The sequence below is a fragment of the Dasypus novemcinctus genome, chromosome 10, assembly GCF_030445035.2.
Source record: "Dasypus novemcinctus isolate mDasNov1 chromosome 10, mDasNov1.1.hap2, whole genome shotgun sequence".
NCBI lineage: Eukaryota > Metazoa > Chordata > Mammalia > Cingulata > Dasypodidae > Dasypus > Dasypus novemcinctus.
This window is the reverse complement of record NC_080682.1, coordinates 28,560,238-28,583,157: the sequence shown is the minus strand read 5'-3', so window position 1 is coordinate 28,583,157 and position 22,920 is coordinate 28,560,238. Positions and strand designations below refer to the sequence as shown.

The following is a 22,920-nucleotide window of genomic DNA, read 5'->3' as shown; positions in this document are numbered from 1 at the left end:
AAACCTATCATGTGTAAAGAGATTGAAATAGTTATCAAACAATTCTCAAAATTGAAAAGCCCAGGACCAGATGGTTTCACAGGTAAGTTCTTCCCAAGCATTCAAAAAAGGTTTAGTACCAGTTTTATTCAAGTTCTTTCAAAAAATTGAAAAAGATGGAGTGCTAGCAAATTCATTCTATAAGTCAATATCACCCTAATACCACAGCCAAATAAAGATATTACAAAAAAGAAACTTACAGACCCATTTCCCTAATGAGTATGGATGCAAAAATCCTCAATAAAATGCTTCCTAGTTGAATCCAAAAACACATTAAAACAATTATTCATCATGATCAATGATCATGTGAGTTTTATATCAGGCATGCAAGGGTGATTCAACACAAAAAAATCGATCAGCATAATACATCACATTAATAAATCAAAAAAGAAAAATCACATGATCTTGTCAATTAATGCAAAAAAAAAAGGCATTTGACAAAGTACAGCATCCTTTCTTGAGAAAAATATTACAAAAGATAGAAATTGAAGTGCACTTTCTCACCATGGTAAAACCTGTATATGAAAAATCTATGGCTACCATTGTTCTCAATGGTGGAAGACTGAAAGCTTTTCCTTTGAGTTCAGGAACAAAATAAGGATGGCCACTGTCAGGACTGCTTTTCAATATAGTGCTATAGGTTTTAGGTAGAGCTATCAGACAAGAAAAATAAAAGGCCTTCAAATATGAAAGAAGTAAAATTTTTGCTATTTGCAGTTGATATTACCCTATACCTAGAAAGTTCTGAAAAATCTACAACAAAACTGCTAGAGCTAATAAATCATTTCACTACAGTGTCAGGATAAAAATAAATGGTGTTTCTATATACAAACGAAGTGCAATCTGGGGAAAAAATTCCTTTAACAATACCTAGTAAAAGAAGAAAATACTTAGGGACAAACTTAACCAAGGGAATAGAACACCTGTATTCAGAAAGCCACAATGCATTGTTAAAAGAAATTTAAAAAGATCTAAATAATTAGAAGAACATACCATACTCATGGACTGGAAGACTAAATATCAATAAGATGTCAATTTTACCCAAATTGATATGCAGATTCAGTGAGAGCCTGATAAAACTTCCACCAGGATTTTAAAAAATAATTGGAAAACACAATTATGAGATTTATTTAGAAGGGTAAGAGATCTCAAATAGCCAGAAATATCTTAAAAATATAAAGCAAAATTGGAGGACTCTAACTTTCAGACTTTAAATTGTAATATCCAACTACAAAGTTAAAAAAAAAAACCAGCATGATATTAGCAAAAAGATAGCAATATAAACCAATAGAACTTAACTGATGTTTCAGAAACAGACCCTCATATCTATGGTCAAGTGATTTTTGACAAATCTCTTAACCCTCAAAGCTCAGGCAGAACACTCTATTCAACAAATGGTGCTGGGAGTACTGGATATCCACAATCAAAAGAAAGAAAAATGACACCTATTTCACATTTTATTAAAAATTTACCTCTAAATGGATCAAAGACCTATCTATAAAAGCAAGAACTATAAAGCTTCTAGAAGAAAATGTAGGAAAACTTCATCAATACCTGGTGGTAGGAGGAGGATTCTTAAACCTTTCATCAGAAGTATGAGCCATGGAAGAATATATGGATAAGTGGGAACCCCTCAAACTTTTGTGATTCAAAGGAATTCATAAAGAAGGTGAAAAGTTAGCTGACTCAATGGGAGAAAATATTTTGAAACCACATATATGAAAAGGGTTTGATTTCCATTCTACATAAAGAGATTACACAACTCAACAATAAGAGTGCAAGCAATGTTGATGTGGATGTGACTCAAGAAGTTGGGCACTTGCCTACCATCTGGAAGGTTCAGGTTTGGTTCTGGATGCTACCTAAAAAAGATGAACAAGATAGGATGCTGATGCAATGGGCTGGTGTGGATGTTAACACAACAGGTTGGTTCAATAAAGAGATACAGTGAAGAAACACAAAGAGATGAACAATAAGCAGGGAGTGGAGGTGGCTCAAGCAACTGGGTGCCTCTCTCCCACATGAGAGGTCCTAAGTTTGGTTCCCAATGCCTCCTAATAAGAAGACAAGCACACAACAAACAGACACAGAAAGCAGTGTGCAGAAACAATGAGGGGTAGAGAAATAAATAATAAAACTTAAAAAAAAAAATCAAGCAATCCAATTAAAAAGTGGGCAAAAACTTTAAGTAGACATTTCTCCAAAGAGGAAAAACTAATTAACAAAAAGCACATGAAAATATATTTCATATTACTAGCTATTCAGGAAATGCAAATAAAATCAACAATGATATATCATCTCAAACCTCATAGAATGGCCTTTATTAAATAAAAACACACAGAAAACAATAAGTGCTGGAGGGGACGTCAAGAATAAGAATACTCCTTCACTGTTGGTGGGATTGTTAAATGATGCAGCCTCTGTGGAAGACAGTTGGACAATTCCTCAGGAAGCTAAATATAGAACTGCCAAATAATCCAGAATTCCTCTACTAGGAATATATCCAGAAGAACTTAAAACTGTGACAAGAACAGACATCTGCACAACAATGTTCATAGTGCCAAAAGATGAAAACAACCCAAGTGTTCATCAACCAATGAATGGGTAAGCAAAATGTGCTATATACATAAATGGAATATGATGCTGCAGTAAAAGAAATGAAATTGGGCCACAAATGATTACATGGATGAATCTTGAAGACATTATGCTAAGTGAGGTAACCCAGACACAAAAGGACAAATATTGCTTGGTCTCATTAGTATGAACTAATATGAAGAATAAATGCATGACGTTAAAGCCTAGAACATAGATTATTAAGAGGTAAGAGGAGGACTGAGAAGGACTATTGATGCTATGTATGGAGAAGTTTTAATCATGTAAAAAAACTACTGATGCTTAATGTATGTAGACGTTTTAAATATATAAAGTTGATGGTAACACATTATAGTGAGTAGCAGCTGGTTTATAAATGGAAATGTGGTTGGAAAGGTTAGTCTAAGAATGTAAGAGTCAATAAAGAAAGCTAGAGAATAAACTACGGAATGAAAAACAGTAAATTCAGAGGTGAGTGAGAATTGCAGTTAATGGTATCAATACAAGAGTGTCCTTCTGTGAGCCAGAGCAGAGGTATGTCACAAGTGCATGGTGGTGAGAATGTGTAGAAGTATGGGAAAAATACAACTGGCATGACTTCTAGACTGTGGTTAACAGCAATTCTGTAATATTTATGCATCTGTGCCATGATGTACAGGGTTGATAATGGAGGAGTGTAGAAAAAGTGTGCCAAGTGTATGCTGTGGAACATGGCTGGTGATAATATTCTGATATTATCTCATAATCTATAAGAAATATTTCACCATGGTGTGCTGTGTTGTATGGGAATTCTACAAATGTGCATGATTGTTTTATAAGGTCACAACTTTGGTAAAAAATATATATATTTAAAAAATAATAATAGGGTGAGTTGGGGGAAAATGCACCCAATATAAGATATGGACTAGAGTTAGTAGTAAGATTTTGATGATATTCTTTCATAAATCGTAATAAAGGTCTCACAACAATGCAAGATTGTGGGTTGATGTAGGGAACCCATGTAGGATGTTACGCATGATAGTTTTGTAAGTTCACAAGTTTTACTGCTTACTTATTATGTGTGTTCATGTATGAATGAAATACTACAATATTTTTAAAAAATGAATCCAACATATTAAAAGGAAATTTTTTACCTTGAAAGTTAGAATTGTGGGTCTGAATAATTATTTTTTAATGGAAACCCTGAGGAATGAATTCTCCCAGATACTCTTTCTACATGACCATAAGAAAATGTGTATCTCTCAGTATTGCCTCAAATGAACATGAATTACTGGGTAGTAATCAAAGGAATGAGTTTGGTCAACAAATTTGAAATATATATTGAAAAAAATCAAAGATAAATTTGATAAAATATTTTTTGTTTTGTTCTGTTTTTTGTTTTAGGAATATTGGGGGTTGGACCCAGGAAATCGCATATGTTCACACATGGGAATCAGGTGCTTAATCACTTGAGCTACATCTGCTCCCTTATAAAGATTTTTAAAGTAAAATATGTGCATGTGAGTGTGCTTATGTGTGTAATATTTATCTTCTTCCAAGAAGACTGTAAACACATTGAGAGAGTTTGCATGTTCATAATTGTGTTCTTCACAGCCTCTAGCAAATGAATCAGATACAAAAGATGCAAGCGTGTATTGAACACATTACAACAAATATATAACAATGTATTCATAGATACATGAACTTATGCACATGTGCTATGTAATGACAATTTTCTTTTGTTTGTGTCTACTTAGGAAAACACAGTGATTATTCATCAAGGTCAAGGATGCCATCTCACTCATATTTTATATTTCTTCAGTATTGTGGACAGTCTTGAACAATTTCTATTCAAAAGATATAGTTTAATTGAAAATTCTTTTTCTAGAATACTTTTCTGAATATTCCTAATGTAAATAGTAAAAAAGGTATAATAATTTATAGGAATATTCCTTCTCAAATGATATATTTTTGAAAAGTTATAATAAGGAAAGAATTATAAACACAGTTATACTTTGCATATGACAAATATATATAGTCAACTGATTAGGAAGTTCTCATATAATTTGTATTAAAAACAAACCTCCTATAAAGAAAATCATTCTTCAGTGTTGTGAGTGGAGTGACTGAAGTTAGCCCATATGATGAGCTCTCTGTGTTTATGTATAGATATTTACATATATAGAGAATTGTTCTTGCATTTTTCTTTTTTAATATTTTTACAAGTTTCTGATTCCTGAAAACTTCATTTGACAATATAATATGATTTTTATAACATAAGGAATCATTTATTAAATTTAATACTGCATTATTGTTAGGATATATTGAGGCTACTGCCTACCTATTCACTCATGAAAAAAAATACAGAGTCCCCATATAATCCTTATTATATGCATCCGTATGGTTTTTTGTTATAATTGTATAAATATTTCTATAGATATACTATTTATTATTAATTAGTTTATATATGTTTTTACTATGGGTCACAGTATATAATAATATACTGAAAATTTTTCATCTTAGTTGAGACTACTTAAGTTGATTATATTTCATCCATTTATTTTTCTACTGGAGATTTACTTTCATTCATTGTAAATATAATGCTTAGCTTTTAATATTATGTGAAGCATTTGGGCTTCCATAACTTATTTATATTTATCCTGGTTCTATTTTCAATCCCATTTTTTTGAAATTGCTTTGAATATGTACTCATTATATAAAATATTTTATATAGAGGGCACAGTAATTTATTTAATATAAAAAGTATTATTTTTTCTTCTAAAATCATTATTATTTCCCTGATGATCTGTTGGAGGAGCAAAAACATACCACGTTACTTGTCTGTCATAAGAAACAATAATGTATTTATATAAAATTATGCTTAAATACCCATATCAACTCTTCTCAGTATGCGCTTCATATTTGGGTCTGTGGTATCTACCATCCTCTTTTCTATCTGCTCTCTTTCCACCTTCCTCACAACCCCATATAATACTAATGTTTCCAGATTGAATCATGGATTTCTTTTCCTTTCTTCAATTGTTCTCCCTGTCTGGTTATCTCAATTCTCTTGTTTTCTCCCAAGGCAGATGACAAACTCCTAGTGTATGAAATTTGCCAAATAACTTTCCCTTTGAAAATGCTGATAAAAACACTCAATTCAAAATTAATTTGACATAACAGGCTTCAAATAATGATGGTTATTTTTATTCAGTCTAAGTTTTAAGCTACCTGGAAATATTACTGTTAACCACGTGTACTCCCAGAGTTTATATTCTATTTATCTACCTAGAGGATATTTTTTATTTAAACTTTAAAAAAATAAGAATTTTTCTTAACTAATTTTATGTCAATAATTATTTCAGAAGTTCTCAATAGACCAAAATATTCAATGGAAATACAGCAAGGACGGAAGGGGCAGATAGCAGAGATTAAGCAGCTCCAAGAGTCAAATCATCTTAAAAGGCAGTTAGCAACCATGCATAGCTATCTAAGGCACCTATCTGGGGGGCCCAGAAGACCAGAATAGCATACTGTCACATTTTTAAAAGAATGGGAGGAAGAGACTGTCCATCTGCAATGAAGATTCATGAGTATAGAACTCCATGCCATGGAGGCAAGTACCCATCCTCCACTAGAGATTCAAGCCATCTCATGAGCTGTTTTGTGCTTGGAGTTGGATGCTCCATTTCCCAAAAATGGAAGAAGAAAGGACAGTCAGGCATAGACCTCAGCAACTGATTAGTAAATTCAGTTTATTAAAATATAATGCTAAGAACAGGTAAAGTTTGAAACTGTCCAAGTCAGAAAGAGCCCAGTATCAGCTATTTTAACTCCATCACTGGCATGAGGGAAAGCAGGGTGGATTGAAAATCACAGTGAGGGAATGGATAAGCTTCTTTCCACACAGAAAGAATTGCAGTTCTAGCCTAAGCTCCAATCCTTCCTCCAGCAGGGAAAAAGGTGAGAGAATAAGCCCAAGCCTCTCTGGGCAACAGCAGGCAATTTTAATCTGAAAAGACTGGACTGTTGGACACTTATGCATCCAACCCAGACCCCAATAACACAGGAGGGGTCTGATGTTTCTTCAGTCTCTCTGAGTAACTGCAGGTCCTTTCAGTCTTCATGGACTGGTCTGTTGGGCAACTGTGGTCCCATCCTTAACCCCTAAAGGGCAGAAGAAACAGGATCCCTGACTTTCAGCCCAACTGCAGGTGATTTCAGCCCACACCAGTTAGATTGTCGGGCACTCCAGAGGATCAATGCCCAAACCCTTGCAAAGGAAGAAAGGCAACAATGCTATGTCAGTGTACCAGGGTAACTGTGGTCAGCTTTAACCCACACAGCTTAGTTTGCTGCCCACACTTACAGCTCCATCCCTTCCCCATCCAGGGTAGGAAAGTGAGAGAAACCTTGGTTCCTGGGGCAATATGGGCAGCATTAGACTACAGAGCTTACAGTACCAACTATATACTTGGCTCCTATTGCACAATCAGTAAGGAAGAAAGGACAAGAAATCCCTAAACTAAAGACAGAAACTGTGCCCAGACAAAATACATCTAATAAACCAGAAGACAAAACACCAACAAAAAACTACAATCCATTCTAAGAAAAAGGAAGATGTTGTACAGTTAAAGGAACACAATAAACCTTGAAATAAATTAAAGGAGTAGGGACAACTAATCATAGATGTTCAAACAAATCCCTTTAATAAATTCAATAAGCTGGCTAAAGAGATTAAGGATATGAAGAAGACATTGGGTGAGTACAAAGAAGAATTAGAAAGTATACATAGAAAAATAGCAGATCTTATAGGAATGAAAAGCATTATAAATGAAATTAAAATACCCTGGAGGCATATAATAGCAGATCTGAGGAGGCAGAAGAAAGGATCAGTGAGCTTGAAGACATGGCCTATGAAAGCAAATATACACAAAATAATAAAGAGTGGAAAAAATTGGACAGGGTCTTAGTGAATTAATGACAGAAGAAATATGCAAACATACATTTCATTGTTGTCCCAGAAGGAGAAGAGAAGGGAAAAGGGGCAGAAGGAATATTAGAAGAAGTAATGGTTGAAAGTTTCCCTACCTATTGAAGGATATAGATATCCATGTCAAAGAAGAACAAATTCCCAGCTGAATGAATCTGAATAGACCTATTCTATGACACTTACTAATCAGAATGTCAAATGTTAAAGGCAAAGAATTCTGAGACATCAAGTGTAAAGTGATACATCACATACAATGGAAAACCAATAAAATTAAGTGCTGGTTTCTCATCAGAATCCATGGAGGCAAGAAAGTAGTGGTATGATATATTTAAGGTAATTCAAAAGAAAAATTGCCAGTGAAGAATCTTATATCTGTCAAGATTGCTTTTCAAAATTGCAGTCAAGTTTAGAATATTCATAGATAAACAGAAACTGAGGGAATTTGTAACCAAGATATCAACTTGACAGGAAATACAAAAGGTAGTGTTACAACTTGAAGACAAGAGACTTGGAAGAGAGTCTAGAAGTGAAGATTATATCAGCAAGTAACTAATAGTTTAAGGAGGGTGGCAAAAATAAAATATGACAGATAAAACCTATAAGTAAAAAGGAGTGAAGTAAGAACTGCATTTATGGTAAAAATATTGAATGTTAATGAATTAAATGCCCCAATCAAGAGACACAGAGTGGCAGAATGGATAAGAAAATATGAACCACCTATATGTTGTCTACAAGAGACTCACATTAGACCCAAAGAAATATATAAAAAGTAAAAGGCTTTGGATGAAATAGATTTTAAAAGTAAAACTGTTCTTAGAGACAATGAAGGAGATTATATATTAATAAAAGGGTCAATTCTTCAGGAAGAAATAAGAACCATAAATAAACATGCCCCTAATCAGGATACCCCAAATTAAACGAAGCAAACACTGACAAAATAGAAGGGAGGAATAAATTTCTTTACAACAATAGTTGGAGACTTCACAACACCACTCTCAGTATTAGAAAGAATATCTGGACAAAGGATCAATAAAGAAGCAGAAATTTTGAATAATGATATATGGACTAAAACAAATAGACATATACAGAATGTTGCACCACAAAACAGCATGATATACATTCTTCTCAAGTACTCATGGATCTTGCTCCAGGATAGACCATATGTTGGGTCACAAAGATCTCAATACATTCAAAGAGATCAAAACTGTACAAATCACCCTCATTCATCATAAAGGAATAAAGTGGGAAATCAACAACAACTAGAAAAAAGGAAAGTTACCAAATATATGGAGATAACACACTCTTACATAATCAGTGGGTAAAGAAAAGACTGAAAGAGAGATAAATTTCTTGAGATGAATGAAAACAAGAGCACAACATATCAGGTACTATGGTATGAAGCACAGTTAGTGTTGGCAGAGAAATTTGTAGACCCAGAGGATGGTCCACAGATAGGCCCTTAATATAGATAACCGTACTTATGAACTTTCATTCTTGAAATTGGAATTTAGCTTAGTATTATAGGGTGCCTAAGAGTTACCTTCTGAGAGTCTCCTTGTTGCTCCTTGTGACCTCCCTCTAAAGTGGGGCTCTTTATGGCTCTGGAAACAACCAGACACTATAGTCAGGGCAGATAGCTCAGGAGTTTGATGCCTTGTCAGAGAGCCCTAAATTGTGAATTTATCTTCCCCCATGTGACAGAGATAGACTCAGTTTTGATTTGCCTAAACATGGCTCTTCTGACCCTTCTATTTGAACCTATAATTAGTACTAGAGTTGATAGGTGTACATCCAAGAGACTAAAATCTTTTAGCTGTCCTTGTGCCAGCGAGGCCCTGAATCTCAACAAAGTTGCAACACCTACTCTCCAGTTCATAGGACTCACCCAGGACAACTAACAAGGAGATGATGATGGACAACAACCATACTAAGAAATTGAAACAGGCTATAACTGCAAACAAAAGAATCGCATTCGTCTGCCCCATGGGTTCAAAGACCCATCTCAATTAGAGGTGGAGTGGACATCACCAACCCAGAATCCTCAGGATTGGGGAATGAACTATGGACTAAAGTAAATTTGCTGGTATTCTACTATAGATTTATTGTGATTCTAGCAATGGAAAGAATTATATCACTGATGTTGAGGCAGTGGCCACTGAAGGTTCTGAGGGCAGAGAGAGGGAAAAACACATATAATAGGGGGCATTTTCAGGACTTGAGGTTTGTCCTGAATGACATTAAAATGACAGGTATAGGCCACTACATATCTTGCCATAATTTACAAAATTGTGTGGGTGAGATTGTAAACTACAATGTAAACTATAATCCTTACTTAGTGGCAATGCTCCAATTGTTACAAATGTACCACACTAATAAAGGATGTTGTTAATGCAGGAAAGTGGGAGGTGTAGGGAGTGGGGCATTTGGGGACCCTCTATATTTTATGTAATATTTATGTAATCTAAGTATCTTTTAAAAATTGAAAAAAGGGAAATGGACTTGGCCCAGTGGTTAGGGTGTCCATCTACCATATGGGAGGTCCACGGTTCAAACACCAGGCCTCCTTGACCCATGTGGAGCTAGCCCATTCGCAGTGCTGATGCGCACAAGGAATGCCATGCCACACAGGGGTGTCCCCGGCATAGGGGAGCCCCATGCGCAAGGAGTGCACCCGTAAGGAGAGCTGCCCAGTGCAAAAGGAAGTGCAGCCTGACCAGCAATGGTGCCAACCACACGGAGAGGTGACACAACAAGATGACTCAACAAAAAGAGACACAGATTCCCATGCTGCTGACAACATTAGAAGTGGACTAAGAAACAAGACTCAGGAAATAGACATAGAGAACAGACAACCGGGGTTGGGGGGAAGGGGAGAGAAATAAATAAATAAATCTTTAAAAAAATTAAAAAAACAAAAATTAAAAAAATACATTTTAAAAAATGAAAGAAATAAAATCATCAACATAATACATAACTGAAAGAACTAGTAAAAGAATAGCAAACCATTCCCCAAACAAGCAGAAGTAATGACATAACATAACAAATATCAGAGCAGAAATAAATGAAACTGAGAATAAAGAAAGAATAAAGAGCATTAAAAAAAAACAAAATTTGGTTCTTCAAGAAGATTAACAAAATTGACAAACCCTTAGCCTGACAAAGAAAAAAGAGAGTACATATAAATAGATAAAATAAAAAATAAAAACAGGAACATTACTACTGACTCCACAGAAAATAAAAGATATAATAAGATGGCATTATGAACAACTGTACATGAAAAAATTAGAGACAATTTTGATGAAATGGAAAAATTCCTAGGAATGTAAGAGTAACCTACACTGCTGCCAGAAGAAATAGAATACCTCAACACACTAATCATAAGTAAAAAGATAGAAACAGTCATCAAATAACTCCCCAAAAAGAAGTCAAGGACTGGATGGTTTCACGGATAAGTTTTATCAAACTTTTAAAGATTTAATATCAATATTATTCAAACTCTTCAAAAAATGGAACAAGAAGGAACATTATCAAACTCATTCTATGAAGCCAATATTACCCAAACACCAGAGCCAGGTAAAGATACTATGAAAAAAAGAAAATCACAGAAACATTTCCCTAAAGAATATCAATGCAAAAATCCTCAACAAAATATTTGCTAATGGAATCCGAGAGCGCATTAAAATAAATATTCATCATGATCAAGTGGGATTTAAACCAGACATTCAAGATGGTTTACACACAAGAAAATCAATCAGCATAATATACTATATTAATAAATCAAAGAAGAAAAAACACATGATTCTGTCAATTGATGTAAAAAAAGGCATGTGACAAAATACAGCACCCTTTCTTGATAAATATACTACAGAAGATAGGAATTGAAGGAAACTTTCTCTATGTGATAAAGGCCATATACAAAAAAACCCCAAGGTTACCATTGTGCTAAACGGTGAAAGAGGGAAAGTTTTCCCATTGAGGTCAGAAACAAGACAAGGATACCCACTATCACAACTGTTGTTCAATATAGTTCTATAGGTTCTAGGTAGAGCATCAGGAAAGAAAAACAAATAAAAATCACCCAAATTGGAAAAGGAGGAGTTAAACTTTCACTATTCACAAATGATATCAATCTATAGTAAGAAAGTCCTGCAAAATTTGCAAGACACCTGCTAAAGTAATAAACATTTTCAGCAGAGGAGCAGAATACACGATTAATATGCAAAAATCAGAAGTGTTTCTATAGACTAGTAATGTGCAATCTGAGGAAAAACTCAGGATAAACTTTCAATTTACAATAGTGATTAAAAGAATCAATTATTTAGGAATAAACTTAGCCAAGGATGTAAAGCACTTGTGTTAAAAAAAAAAAAAAATACAATGCATTACTAAAAGAAATTTTAAAAAGAAATAAACAGAACAATAATCTGTGCTCATTTATTGGAAGACTAAATATTATTAGTAAGTCAATTCTACCCAAATTGATACAGATTCAGTGCAGTCCTAATAAATATTCCACCAGCAGTTTTTACAGAAATGGAAGAAAAATTTATCAAATTTATTTGGAATTGTAAGGGGTCCCAAATTGCCAGAAATATCTTAAAAAGGAAGAGCAAAGTTGGAGGACTCACACTTATACTCTTTAAATCATATTACATATGTACAGTGCTAAAAACAGCATAGAACAGGCATAAAGATAGACACATAAACCAAAGAAACTGAATCGATGGTTCAGAAACTGACCATCACATCTGTGGTCAAGTGATTTTTGACAAGCCTATCAAACCCACCCAGCTGTGTCAGAACAGTCTATTCTAACTAATGGTGTTGGAAGAACTGTATATCCATAGCCAAAAGAGAGAAAGAGAACCCCTATCTCACACCTTATACAAATTTAACCCAAAATGGATCAAAGACTTAACTCTAAAAGATAGTATCATAATGCTCCTAGAAGAAAGTGTAGGAAAACATTTTCAATACCTGGTAGTGGGTAGTGAATTCTTAAACCTTACACCAAAAGTATGAGAAATGAAAGAAAACATAGATAAATGGGACCTCCTCAAACTTAAACACTTTTGTGATTCAAAATACTTCCTAAAGAAAGGAAAAGGCCACCCACCCAAGGGAGAAAATATTTGGAAACTGCAAATATGATAATAGCTTAATTTCCATTCTATATACAGAGATCATACAACTCAACAATAAAAGAATAAGTAATCCAATTAAAATACAGGCAAAAAATTTAGACATTTCTCCAACAGGAAATACAAATGAACATGAAAAAAATATTAAATGTCACCTTTATGGAAATACAAATAAAAACAACAATGAGATATCATCTCACACAGCATAGAATGGCCATTATTAAAAAATAAACAACAGCAAACAAGTTTCGGTGAGGATGTGGAGATATAGGAACATTCCTTCACTGTGGGAATATAAAATGTTGAGCCTCTGTGGAAGACAGCTTGGCAATTCCTCAGAAAGCTAAATATAGAACTATCCTATGATCCAGCAGTTCCTCTCCTAAGAAAATATCCAGAACTGAAAATTGTGACACTAACGGACATCTGCACTCAGAGATTCATAGAAGTATTATTCATAATTGCCAAAAGATGGGGAAAAAACCCAAGTGTCCATCAAGCAATGAAAGCATAAACAAAATGGGAAATATATATACAATGGAATACTGTGCTGCTATAAGAAAAAAAGAAATTGGAACACACATGATAACATGGATGAACGATGAAGACATTATAATAAGTAATATAAGCCAGACACAAAAGAAAAAGAAAAACATTGCATGGTCTCACTAATATGAACTAAATACAGAGAATAAACGCATGGAGTTAAAACCTAAAGTATAGACTATTAGAATTTAAGAATGCTGAGGCAGTGTACTGATGCTTAATGTCTGTAGAAGTTTTAGTTAACTTGACTATAAAACTGTGGACATGTGTATAGAGTTTACACTGATACATTATAGTGAGTAGAACTAACAAAGTAGGTTTATAAATGTGATTGTAGTTGAACAGGGTAGTATAGGGATGCAAATGTCAACTGAAAGAAAGTTAGAAAATAATCTAGTGTCTGAATAACATAGTGAACAAAGAAGTGGATGAAAATTGTGGTAATAGTACAAATACAAGTATGTCCTTCTATGAACTAGAACACATTTACATCACTATTTCCAGGTTGTAAGAATGTGGAGAGGTATGGGAAAGCACAATTGATGTATTCTGTGGACTGTAGTTGACAGCAGTGCTGTGGTATTCTTGCAACAATGTCAAAGATGTAATGTATTAATAACAGCGGAGAGGTAGAGAAACACTCTACCATGTGTGGACAGTAGACCACAGTCAGTGGTAATGTCTGATGACATCTCATAAGTGTTAAGAAAAATACACAAAACTAACAAAGGTCAAATGGAAAAAATTGCACTAGAACTTTCTGCATTATTTACAACAACTTTAAATGGAAATGGACACATGCTCCATCTCAAGAAAGATATTGAACAGTGGTTAAAACTTTATACTTTTTCACAATAGACTTAACTTAAAGACACAAGTGGGTTGTAAGTGAATGGATGGACAAAATGTTTCATGCAAATAGTATGCAAAAGTAAGCTGTTGTAGTCATACTCATATAAGCTAAAAAGTTCTTCAATTCCAAAACTGTCAAAAGGGACAAATGAGAACACAGCACACCAGATATTTCTTTTATTTTTGTCTTTATTTATTATTTTAATATTAATTTAATATTAAATTAATTTATTTAATATTTTAATATTACATTAAAAAAATATGAGGTCCCCATATACTCCCCACCCCTCTCACCCCATTCCTAACCCCATAGCAACAACCTCCTCCATCATCATGAGACATTCATTGCATTTGGTGAATACATCTTTGAGCAATGCTGTACCTCATGGTCAATGGTCCACATCATAGCCCACACTCTCCCACGTTTCATCCAGTGGGCCATGGGAGGACATACAATGTCCGGTAACTGTCCCTGCAGCACCACCCAGGACAACTCCAAGTCCCAAAAATGCCTCCACATCTCATCTCTTCCTCCCATTCCCCACACCCAACAGGCACCATGGCCACTTTCTCCACACCAATGCCACATTTTCTTCGAATACTAATCACAATAGTTCATGAATAGAATATCAGTAAGTCCACTCTAATCCATACTCAATTCCTCCATCCTGTGGACTTGGATTGGTTGTGTCCACTCCACATCTATATCAAGAGGGGGCTTAGATTCCACATGTATGCTGGATGCAATCCTCCTGCTTTCAGTTGTAGGCTTGCTCCATGGTGTGGTGGTTGACCTTCTTCAACTCCAAGTTAGCTGAGTGGTGTAAGTCCACCAAGCCAGAGTGTAGGAGCTGAAGTCTGTTGAGGCTCAGAGACTGGCTATCATATGGTCAGTCCAGAGATTCAGATCCCCTGGGTATTTATTAAACCCCAGCACCAACTACTGTTCTGGTAAAAGTAACAGGACAGGCTTGTGAAAAAAGATCACATCTGAGTCCAGCTCCACCACACAGAAACACAAACTCCAAAGAAGGGCCAACTGACATGGCACTGAAGTCCTTCTGTCATGACCATAGAACCTGTGGGTCTCTGTAGCTCTGAGAAGAACCAATACCCAGGGTTGTATCTACTTTGTCTGTCTCTGGGACTCTGCTCAGGTATGCATAAGGGCAACCCCTCAAATAAGCTCCCAGCTCTTTTTTGGAGACGCATAGCCATATAAACTCATTTGTCCTTTCCATTTCCCCTTTGATTCAGGTCAAAAAGTATTTTTAATTCCTGATATTATATGTAGACTGAGATATTCTGCTGGTCCAAGTTGACCCTTTTATTCAAGGTCCTTTTCTAGTTACATCATCAGCTTGTATTTGGTAGTAATTCCTCGGCACCAGAGAGGCTCACCCTCGGGAGTCATGTCCCATGCTGGGGGGAAGGCAACACATTTACATGCTGAGTTTGGCTTCAAGACAGGCCATATTTGAGCAACACAAGCCGTCTCAGGAGGTAACTTTAGGCAAGTTGCAGTTCTAGGCCTTGTTCTTATTTCAGGTGCACAGGCTCACAAGCATAGTCATTAGTATCAAGGGCTCATTGTTGGACCTTCCTTCTTTTTTGGCCTTTGCTGTTGCACTTGCAGGATCATTGCTGTTCCTTTAGGACTGTGATAGAGATCCCCTGGCTAGGAACTCAGCACTCCTTCAGTTGTTGTTTTTAATTGTAGCCACTATGAAAATATCCAAACATTTTTATGTACCCTGGATATATGCCCTGTAGAACTCCCTGCCAACCATGCATCCCCTGTCAATAACATTCCATACCAGTATTCCTCCCCTGCCATTGTTAAACCTCTCTGTGATCCAAAACTTCCTGAAAAGTGAAGCCCAATATATTGCCAGGTTCCCTTAATAGTAAAATGGAATATAGCAATGAGTTTAAAGGTTAGATATAGAATACATATTAATTTGGAAAAATTATGGTAAAAATAAATTGGGGTATCAAAAAATTAAAAAATGCAAGAGCTTTGTTTTTGATATTTTGCCTTCCATCACTGCAATAAGTGTTGCCCTGTATGCAAATTGGCAAGGCAACTATTTCCGTCTTTTCCTCACTGTCTAAGTCCTATCTTTTCTTTTCTTTTTTCTAATTATTAAGCTTATCTTCACAAGAGTTTTAGATCATAGTAATTCATATATACAATATACAGTACTCCACATATCCAACATAAAACCTTTTCCCTTCCACAGCAATAATCTTTTTACATATTCATACCATACTTACTGAGACCGATGTACAGATATTGAGACAATAGCTTTCAAATAAGGTAACATTTGTGTTTACATTGTGTTTTATATTTTAGACTAAACAATTTTCTAAATTTTTAGTTATCTTATGTTTTACATTATGATTTACATTTTACCCTATCAGCCCCTATATATTTTTGGTGTAATTTTACATGTCTTATATCCATCCTTGCATACTCTTGGAACACTTCTATTGCCCACACAGTTACATTGGTTCCATCTATTCAATACCTTTTTCCCCCTTCCCTTAGGACCCACAGTGACAGTCAATCTTCATGGCTTGAAGGGCCATGTTCAGAGATACTTGCAACAGTGTTGAGGGCTTGACATGCTCAACTGCCCTAATTCACTGGGTGCCACCATTTCTCTTGAGAGATACAGTTCCCTCTATTTGATGGCATCGGTCCTCCCCAGGATGTGGGTATACCTTCACTCTCATTATATGGGTCTCTATCCAATGATATAACCCACTATGGCAAAATGAGCATTCACATATTCCCTAGGAGACTATCCTGGGTCAGATTATCCCCTTTAAGCATCTTAAAGAGGTAACTTTCCTTATTATATTTTTGAAAAGGTTTTCTCAGCATTATACTCTCAACCAAATACCTGACAATCTCCTATGTTCATATGTTGCCCCACCCTCCCCCAATTTCTTGGGCAATATTACCCATCCTCTCATCCCTAGCCTCCCTCAAGCCCACAAAGCCCCACCCAAAGGTAACCTTATTCCCCCATTTTATCCCTTCCTTGTACAAATATTTATGTCCTGCTTATCACAGATTTCACCCATGTAGGTGTCAACTTACAACCTTCCTCTATCCCCCGATTTCTTGTAAGCCTATCTTCCAGTTTCCAGCTCTCTGAGGCAGCTTGGTTTACTTATTTCATATCATTGAGGTCATGTAGTATTTGTCCTTCAATGCCTGGGTTGCTTCACTCAACATAAGGTTCTCAAGATTCATCCAGGTTATCACGTGTGTTTGTAGTGTATTTGTTCTTAAAGCCGAGTAGTAGTCCATTGTATGTATATGCCACATTTTATTTATCCATTCATCTGTTGATGGGTGTTTGGGTTGATTCCAGCTTTTGGCAATAGTGAACAATGCTACTATGAACATTGGTGTACATATATTTGTTTGTGTCCTTGTTTTCAGTTCTGCTGGGTATATACCCAGCAGTGGAATTGCTGGGTCATATGGCAAATCTATGGTTAGTTTTTTGAGAAACCACCAAACTGTCCTCCAAAATGGTTGGAACCTTCTGCATTCCCACCAGCAGAGGATGAGAGTTCCCATTCCTCCACATCCTCTCCAGCATTTGTAGTCCTCTGTTTTTTTTCATAGCTGCTAATCTTATGGGAGTAAGATGGTATCTCAATGTAGCTTGGATTTGCATTTCCCTGACAGCTAGAGATTTGGAGCATTATTTCATGTGCTTTTTAGCCATTTGTATTTCTTCTTTGGAGAAGTGTCTGTTTAAATCTTTTTCCCATTTTTCAAATGGGTTGTTTATCTTTTTGTTTTCAAGATATAGGAGTTCTTTTTATAAGCAGATTTATGTCTCCTATCTGATACATGGTTACCAAATATTTTCTCCCATTGTGTAGACTCTCTCTTCACTTTCTTGACAAATTCCTTTGAGGTACAGACGGCTTTAATTTTGAGGAGGTCCCACTTATCTATTTGTTCTTTTGCTGCTCATGCTTTTGGTGTGAAGTTCATGAAGCCATTTCCTATTACAAGGTCTTGTATAGGCTTCCCTACACTGCTTTCCAAAGTCTTCATGGTCTTGGCTCTTATATTTAGGTCTCTGATTCATCTTGAGTTGATTTTTGTATAAGGTGTGAGATGGTAATCCTCTTTCAATCTTTTACATATGGATATCCAGTTCTCCAGGCACCATTTGTTGAATAGGCCATTCTCTCCCAGTTGAGAGGTTTTGATGGTTTTATAGTATAATATATGTATATATATATATGAGGATCTATATCAGAACTCTCAATTCTGTTCCATTGGTCTGTGTGTCTCTCCTTGGGCCAATTCTATGCTGTTTTCACTACTGTAGCTTTGTAGTATGCTTTGAAGTCAGGTAGTGTGATTCCTCCAATTCCATTTTTCTTTTTCAATATGTCTTGGCTATTCAGGGCCTCTTTCCTTTCCAAATAAATTTCATAGCTAGTTTTTCTAATTCCTTAAAGAATGCTGTGTTGATTTTTATTGGGATTGCATTGAATGTGTAGATCAGTTTTGGTAAGATAGACATCTCAATAATATTTAGTCTTCCTATCCATGAACAGGGAATATTCTTCCATTTATTTAGGTCTTCTTCATTTTCCTTGAACAGTCTTGTGTAGTTCTCTGTGTATAAGTTTTTTACATCTTTAGTTAAATTTATTCCTAGGTATTTGATTTTTTTATTGACTATTGTAAATGGTATTTGTTTCTTGATTTCCTCCTGAGCTTCCTCATTATTGGTGTACAGAAATGCTACTGATTTTTGTGCATTGATCTTATAACCTGTGACTTTACTAAACTTATTTATGAGTTCTAGAAGCTTTGTTGTAGATCTCTCAGGGTTTTGTATGTACAGGATCATGTCATCTACAAATAATGAAATTTTGACTTCTACCTTTCCAATTTGAATGCCTTTTATATCTGGTTTTTGTGTCAGTGCTTGAGCAAATACTTCTAAGACAATGTTAAATGGAAGGGGAGAGAGTGGGCATTCTTGTCTTGTTCCTGATCTTAGAGGGAAGGATTTTAGGATTTCACCATTGTAAATGATGTTGGCTGTGGGTTTTTCATATATACGCTTTATCATGTTCAGAAAATTTCCTTGTATTCCAATCTTTTGCAGTGTTTTTATCAAGAAAATGTGCTGTATTTTGTCAAAAGCTTTCTCTGCATCTGTAGATATAATCATGTGATTTTTTTTCCTTCAATCTGCTTATATAGTGTATTACATTGTTTGATTTTCTTATGTTGAATCATCCTTGCATACCTGGAATGAATCCCCTTGGTCATAGTGTACAATTCATTTAATGTGTTGTTGAATATGGTTAGCAAGTATTTTTTTGAGGATTTTTGTGTCTAGTTTCATTAGAGAAATTGGTCTGTAAATTTCCTTTCTTTTGGTGTCTTTGTTTGGCTTTGGTACTAGGGTAATGTTGGCATCATAGAATGAGTTAGGTAATGTTCTTTCTGTTTTGATTTTTTGGAAGAGTTTCAGCAGGATTGGTGTTAGTTCTTTCCGGAATGTTTTGTCGAATTCACCTATGAATCCATCTCACCCTTGGCTCTTCTTATTTGGGAGGTTTGTAATGACTGATTCTATCTCTTTACTTGTGATTCATTTGTTGAGATCATCAATTTCTTCTCTCATCAATATAGGCTGCTTATGTGTTTCTAGGAATTTGTCCATTTCCTCTGAATTGTCATTTTTGTTGGAATATCATTTTTCAAATTATCCTCTTATGATAGTCTTTACTTCTGTGGGATCAGTGGGATATCTCCTTTCTCATTTCTTATTTTTGTAGTTGTATCTTCTCTCTTTTTTTCTTTTTAGTCTATATAAGGGTTTGTCAATTTTATAGATCTTCTCAAAGAACCAGCTCTTGGTTTTATTTATCTTTTCAAGTGCTTTCTCATTTTCTATTTCATTTAGTTCTGTTCTTATCTTTGTTACTTCTTTCTTTCTTCTTCCTGTGGGGTTCCATTGTTGTTTTTTTACTAACTCCTCCAAATGTGCAGCTAGTTCTTCAATTTTTGCTCTTTCTTCTTTTTTGAGGTATGAATTTATGGCTATAAATTTCCCTCTCAGTACTGCTTTTGCTGCATCCCATAAATTTTGGTATGTTGTGTTATCATTTTCATTAGTTTCAAGGTAGTTATTAATTTCTTTTGAGATTTCCTCTTTGACCCACTATTTTCCTAAGAGTGTGCTGTTTAATTTCCTTATCTTGGTGTGAAATCTGGGCCTCTAGGCTTTGCAGATTTCCAGCTTCACTCCACTGTGGTCAGAGATATTATTTTGTATGATTTTGATCTTTCTGAATTCATTGAGCCTTTCTTTGTTTCCTAGCATATGGTCTATCTTGGAGAATGATCCATGTGCACTTGAGAAAAATGTATATCCTGCTGTATTCAGGTGTAATGATCTGTATATGTCTATTAGATCCAGCTCCTGTAATATACTGTTCAAATTTTTTGTTTCTTTAGTGATTCTCTTTTGAGATGTTCTTTCCAAACTTGATAGTGGTGTACTAAATTCTCACACTATAATTGTAGAGGCATTGATTCTTTCACTTAGTTTTTCCAGTGTTTGCCTCACATATTTGGAGGTGGCCTTGTTAGGAGCATAAATATTTATGATTGTTCATTCTTCTTGAGAGATTGTCCCTTTCACTAATATGTAGTATCCTTCTTTGTCCCTCACAATTTTTTCACATTTAAAGTCTATTTTGTCTGATATTAATATAGCTACTCCTGCCTTTTTTTTGGTTATTGTTTGCTTGTAAGATTGTTTTCCAAACATTCACTTTCAACCTCCATGAATCCCTGGGTCTAAGATGTGTTTCTTGTAGACTGCATATAGATGGTTCATATTTCCTTATCCAATCTCCAAGTCTGAATCTTTCGATAGGTGAGTTTAATCCATTGACATTCAGTGTTATTACTTTCAAGGAATTATTTATGTTAGCCATATTTTGATTGGACTTGTATTTGTCACATTTTGTTTGTTTTTTTCCTTCTCTTTTTGTCTTTTTTGTTGCTTTTACACTCTCCTCCAACTCTGCCTCTCCTGTTATTTCCCTTCTTCCTGCAGAAATCCCTTTAGTATTTCTTGAAGTGCAGGGTTCTTGTTGGGATACTCTTTCAATTTCTGTTTATCTGTGAATATTTTGAACTCTCCATCATTTTTGAATGCTAGTTTAGCTGGGTAGAGTATTCTTGGTTAGAATTTTTTTCTTTTAGTACCTTGACTCTATCATACCACTCCCTTCTTGCCTCCATGGTTTCAGATGAGAAATCAGCACTTAATCTTATGGAGCCTCTCTTGTATGTGATTGTTTTCTTTTCTCTTGCTGCTTTTAGAATTTTTTCTTTGTCTAGAGCATTGGATAGGTTGACAAGTATATGTCTTAGAATGGGACTGTTGGTATTTATGGTGTTTGTGGTGTGTTGTGCTTCCTGGACATGTACATCCATCTCTCTCAGTAGATTTGGGAAGTTTTCAGCCATTATTTCCTCCAACATGCCTTCTGTCCCCTTTCCCTTCTCTTCTCCTTCTGGGATACCTATAATACGTATGTTTGTGCATTTTGCATTGTCATTCAGGTTCCTAAGTCCTAGCTGGATTTTTTTCTATTTTTTTATCGATCAGTTCTACTGTTTGATTTCAGATGTACTGTTTTCCACATCATTAATTCTCTCCTCTACCTCTTCTAATCTGCTGCTATTTGCTGAGAGTGTATGTTTGATTTCTTTAACTGTGATGTTCTTCACCATCATTTCTTTTATCTTTTTGCGTATGTCTGCAATTTCCTCTCCAAGTGTTTTCCTCATATCGTTAATCTCTTCCTTTACTTCATTAAGTAGGTCTCTAATATATGTCTTGAGGTCTTTAATTTCTTGTCCAATGTTCTGCTCCCCTTCCTGGTTTTTAGTTTGTTCATTGGATTCAGCCTTGTTTTCCTGATTATTGGTTTGTTTTGTAGTTTTTTGTTGCTGTCTGGTCATCATTTTATCTTGATGGGTTTAATCAGTTCCTTAGCTTCTTTGTCTAGTCCTGGTGATTAATTAGTTGTTGTTTTTGCATAAGTGTTATATCTTCTCTGTGTCACTTTGTTCTTCTTACTCTATTTTCTTGTTGCTGGGTGAGTTCACCTTGAAGGAAAATATTAGGGTCAGGGAAAGCAAAATGATTAAGAAAAGAAAATGTACAAAGTAGTATTGGTAATAAATTTTAACAGAGCAACAATGTGAGATCTGGGAGAATGGATATTAGACTCATGTAAGTTGTGTAGAGTTATAGCAGTAAGTAGAGTACCTATAATGATATAGTCAAGTGAATATGGGAAGGAATATAGTATGAATTAAAAAGCCAGTGTTTTCATGAGAGAGGGAAGAGAAAAGAAAGACAATAATATCAAGAGTGGATAAAAGACAGAAAACAGAACAAAGGTATTATAAATTAAAGTTAGACAATTTGAGGACCAAAGAAAGGGAGGTGGAATGTAAGAGAGACAGTAGATGATGGAGGATAGCAAGATGTGGGGGAAAGGGGATAGTGTATGTGGCCAAAATCAATTCACACAGAAAAGAGGAAATGGAAGATGAGGAAATACAGCAAATGTGAAGCACTCCCTGCAGTACCTATTATATAAATAAAATAAAATAAAATAAGAAGAAAAAGAGAGAAAAGAAAAAAAAGAGAAGAATAAAAGGGGGTGTGCAAGAAAAGGGAGGGGAACAAG

The 22,920-nt window shown here is 35.2% G+C and overlaps 1 protein-coding gene across 1 annotated transcript in view; it reads right to left on the bottom strand.

Moving 5' to 3' along the window:
• The window catches only part of LOC101431672 (regulatory solute carrier protein family 1 member 1-like), a 79,301-nt gene extending 57,292 nt beyond the window's left edge, over positions 1–22,009 (bottom strand). Inside the window, 1 exon segment of the mRNA XM_071218340.1 lies at positions 21,853–22,009. Within this exon segment, the coding sequence (XP_071074441.1) occupies positions 21,853–22,009 (157 nt within the window).
• Between the last annotated feature and the right edge of the window lie 911 nt (positions 22,010–22,920).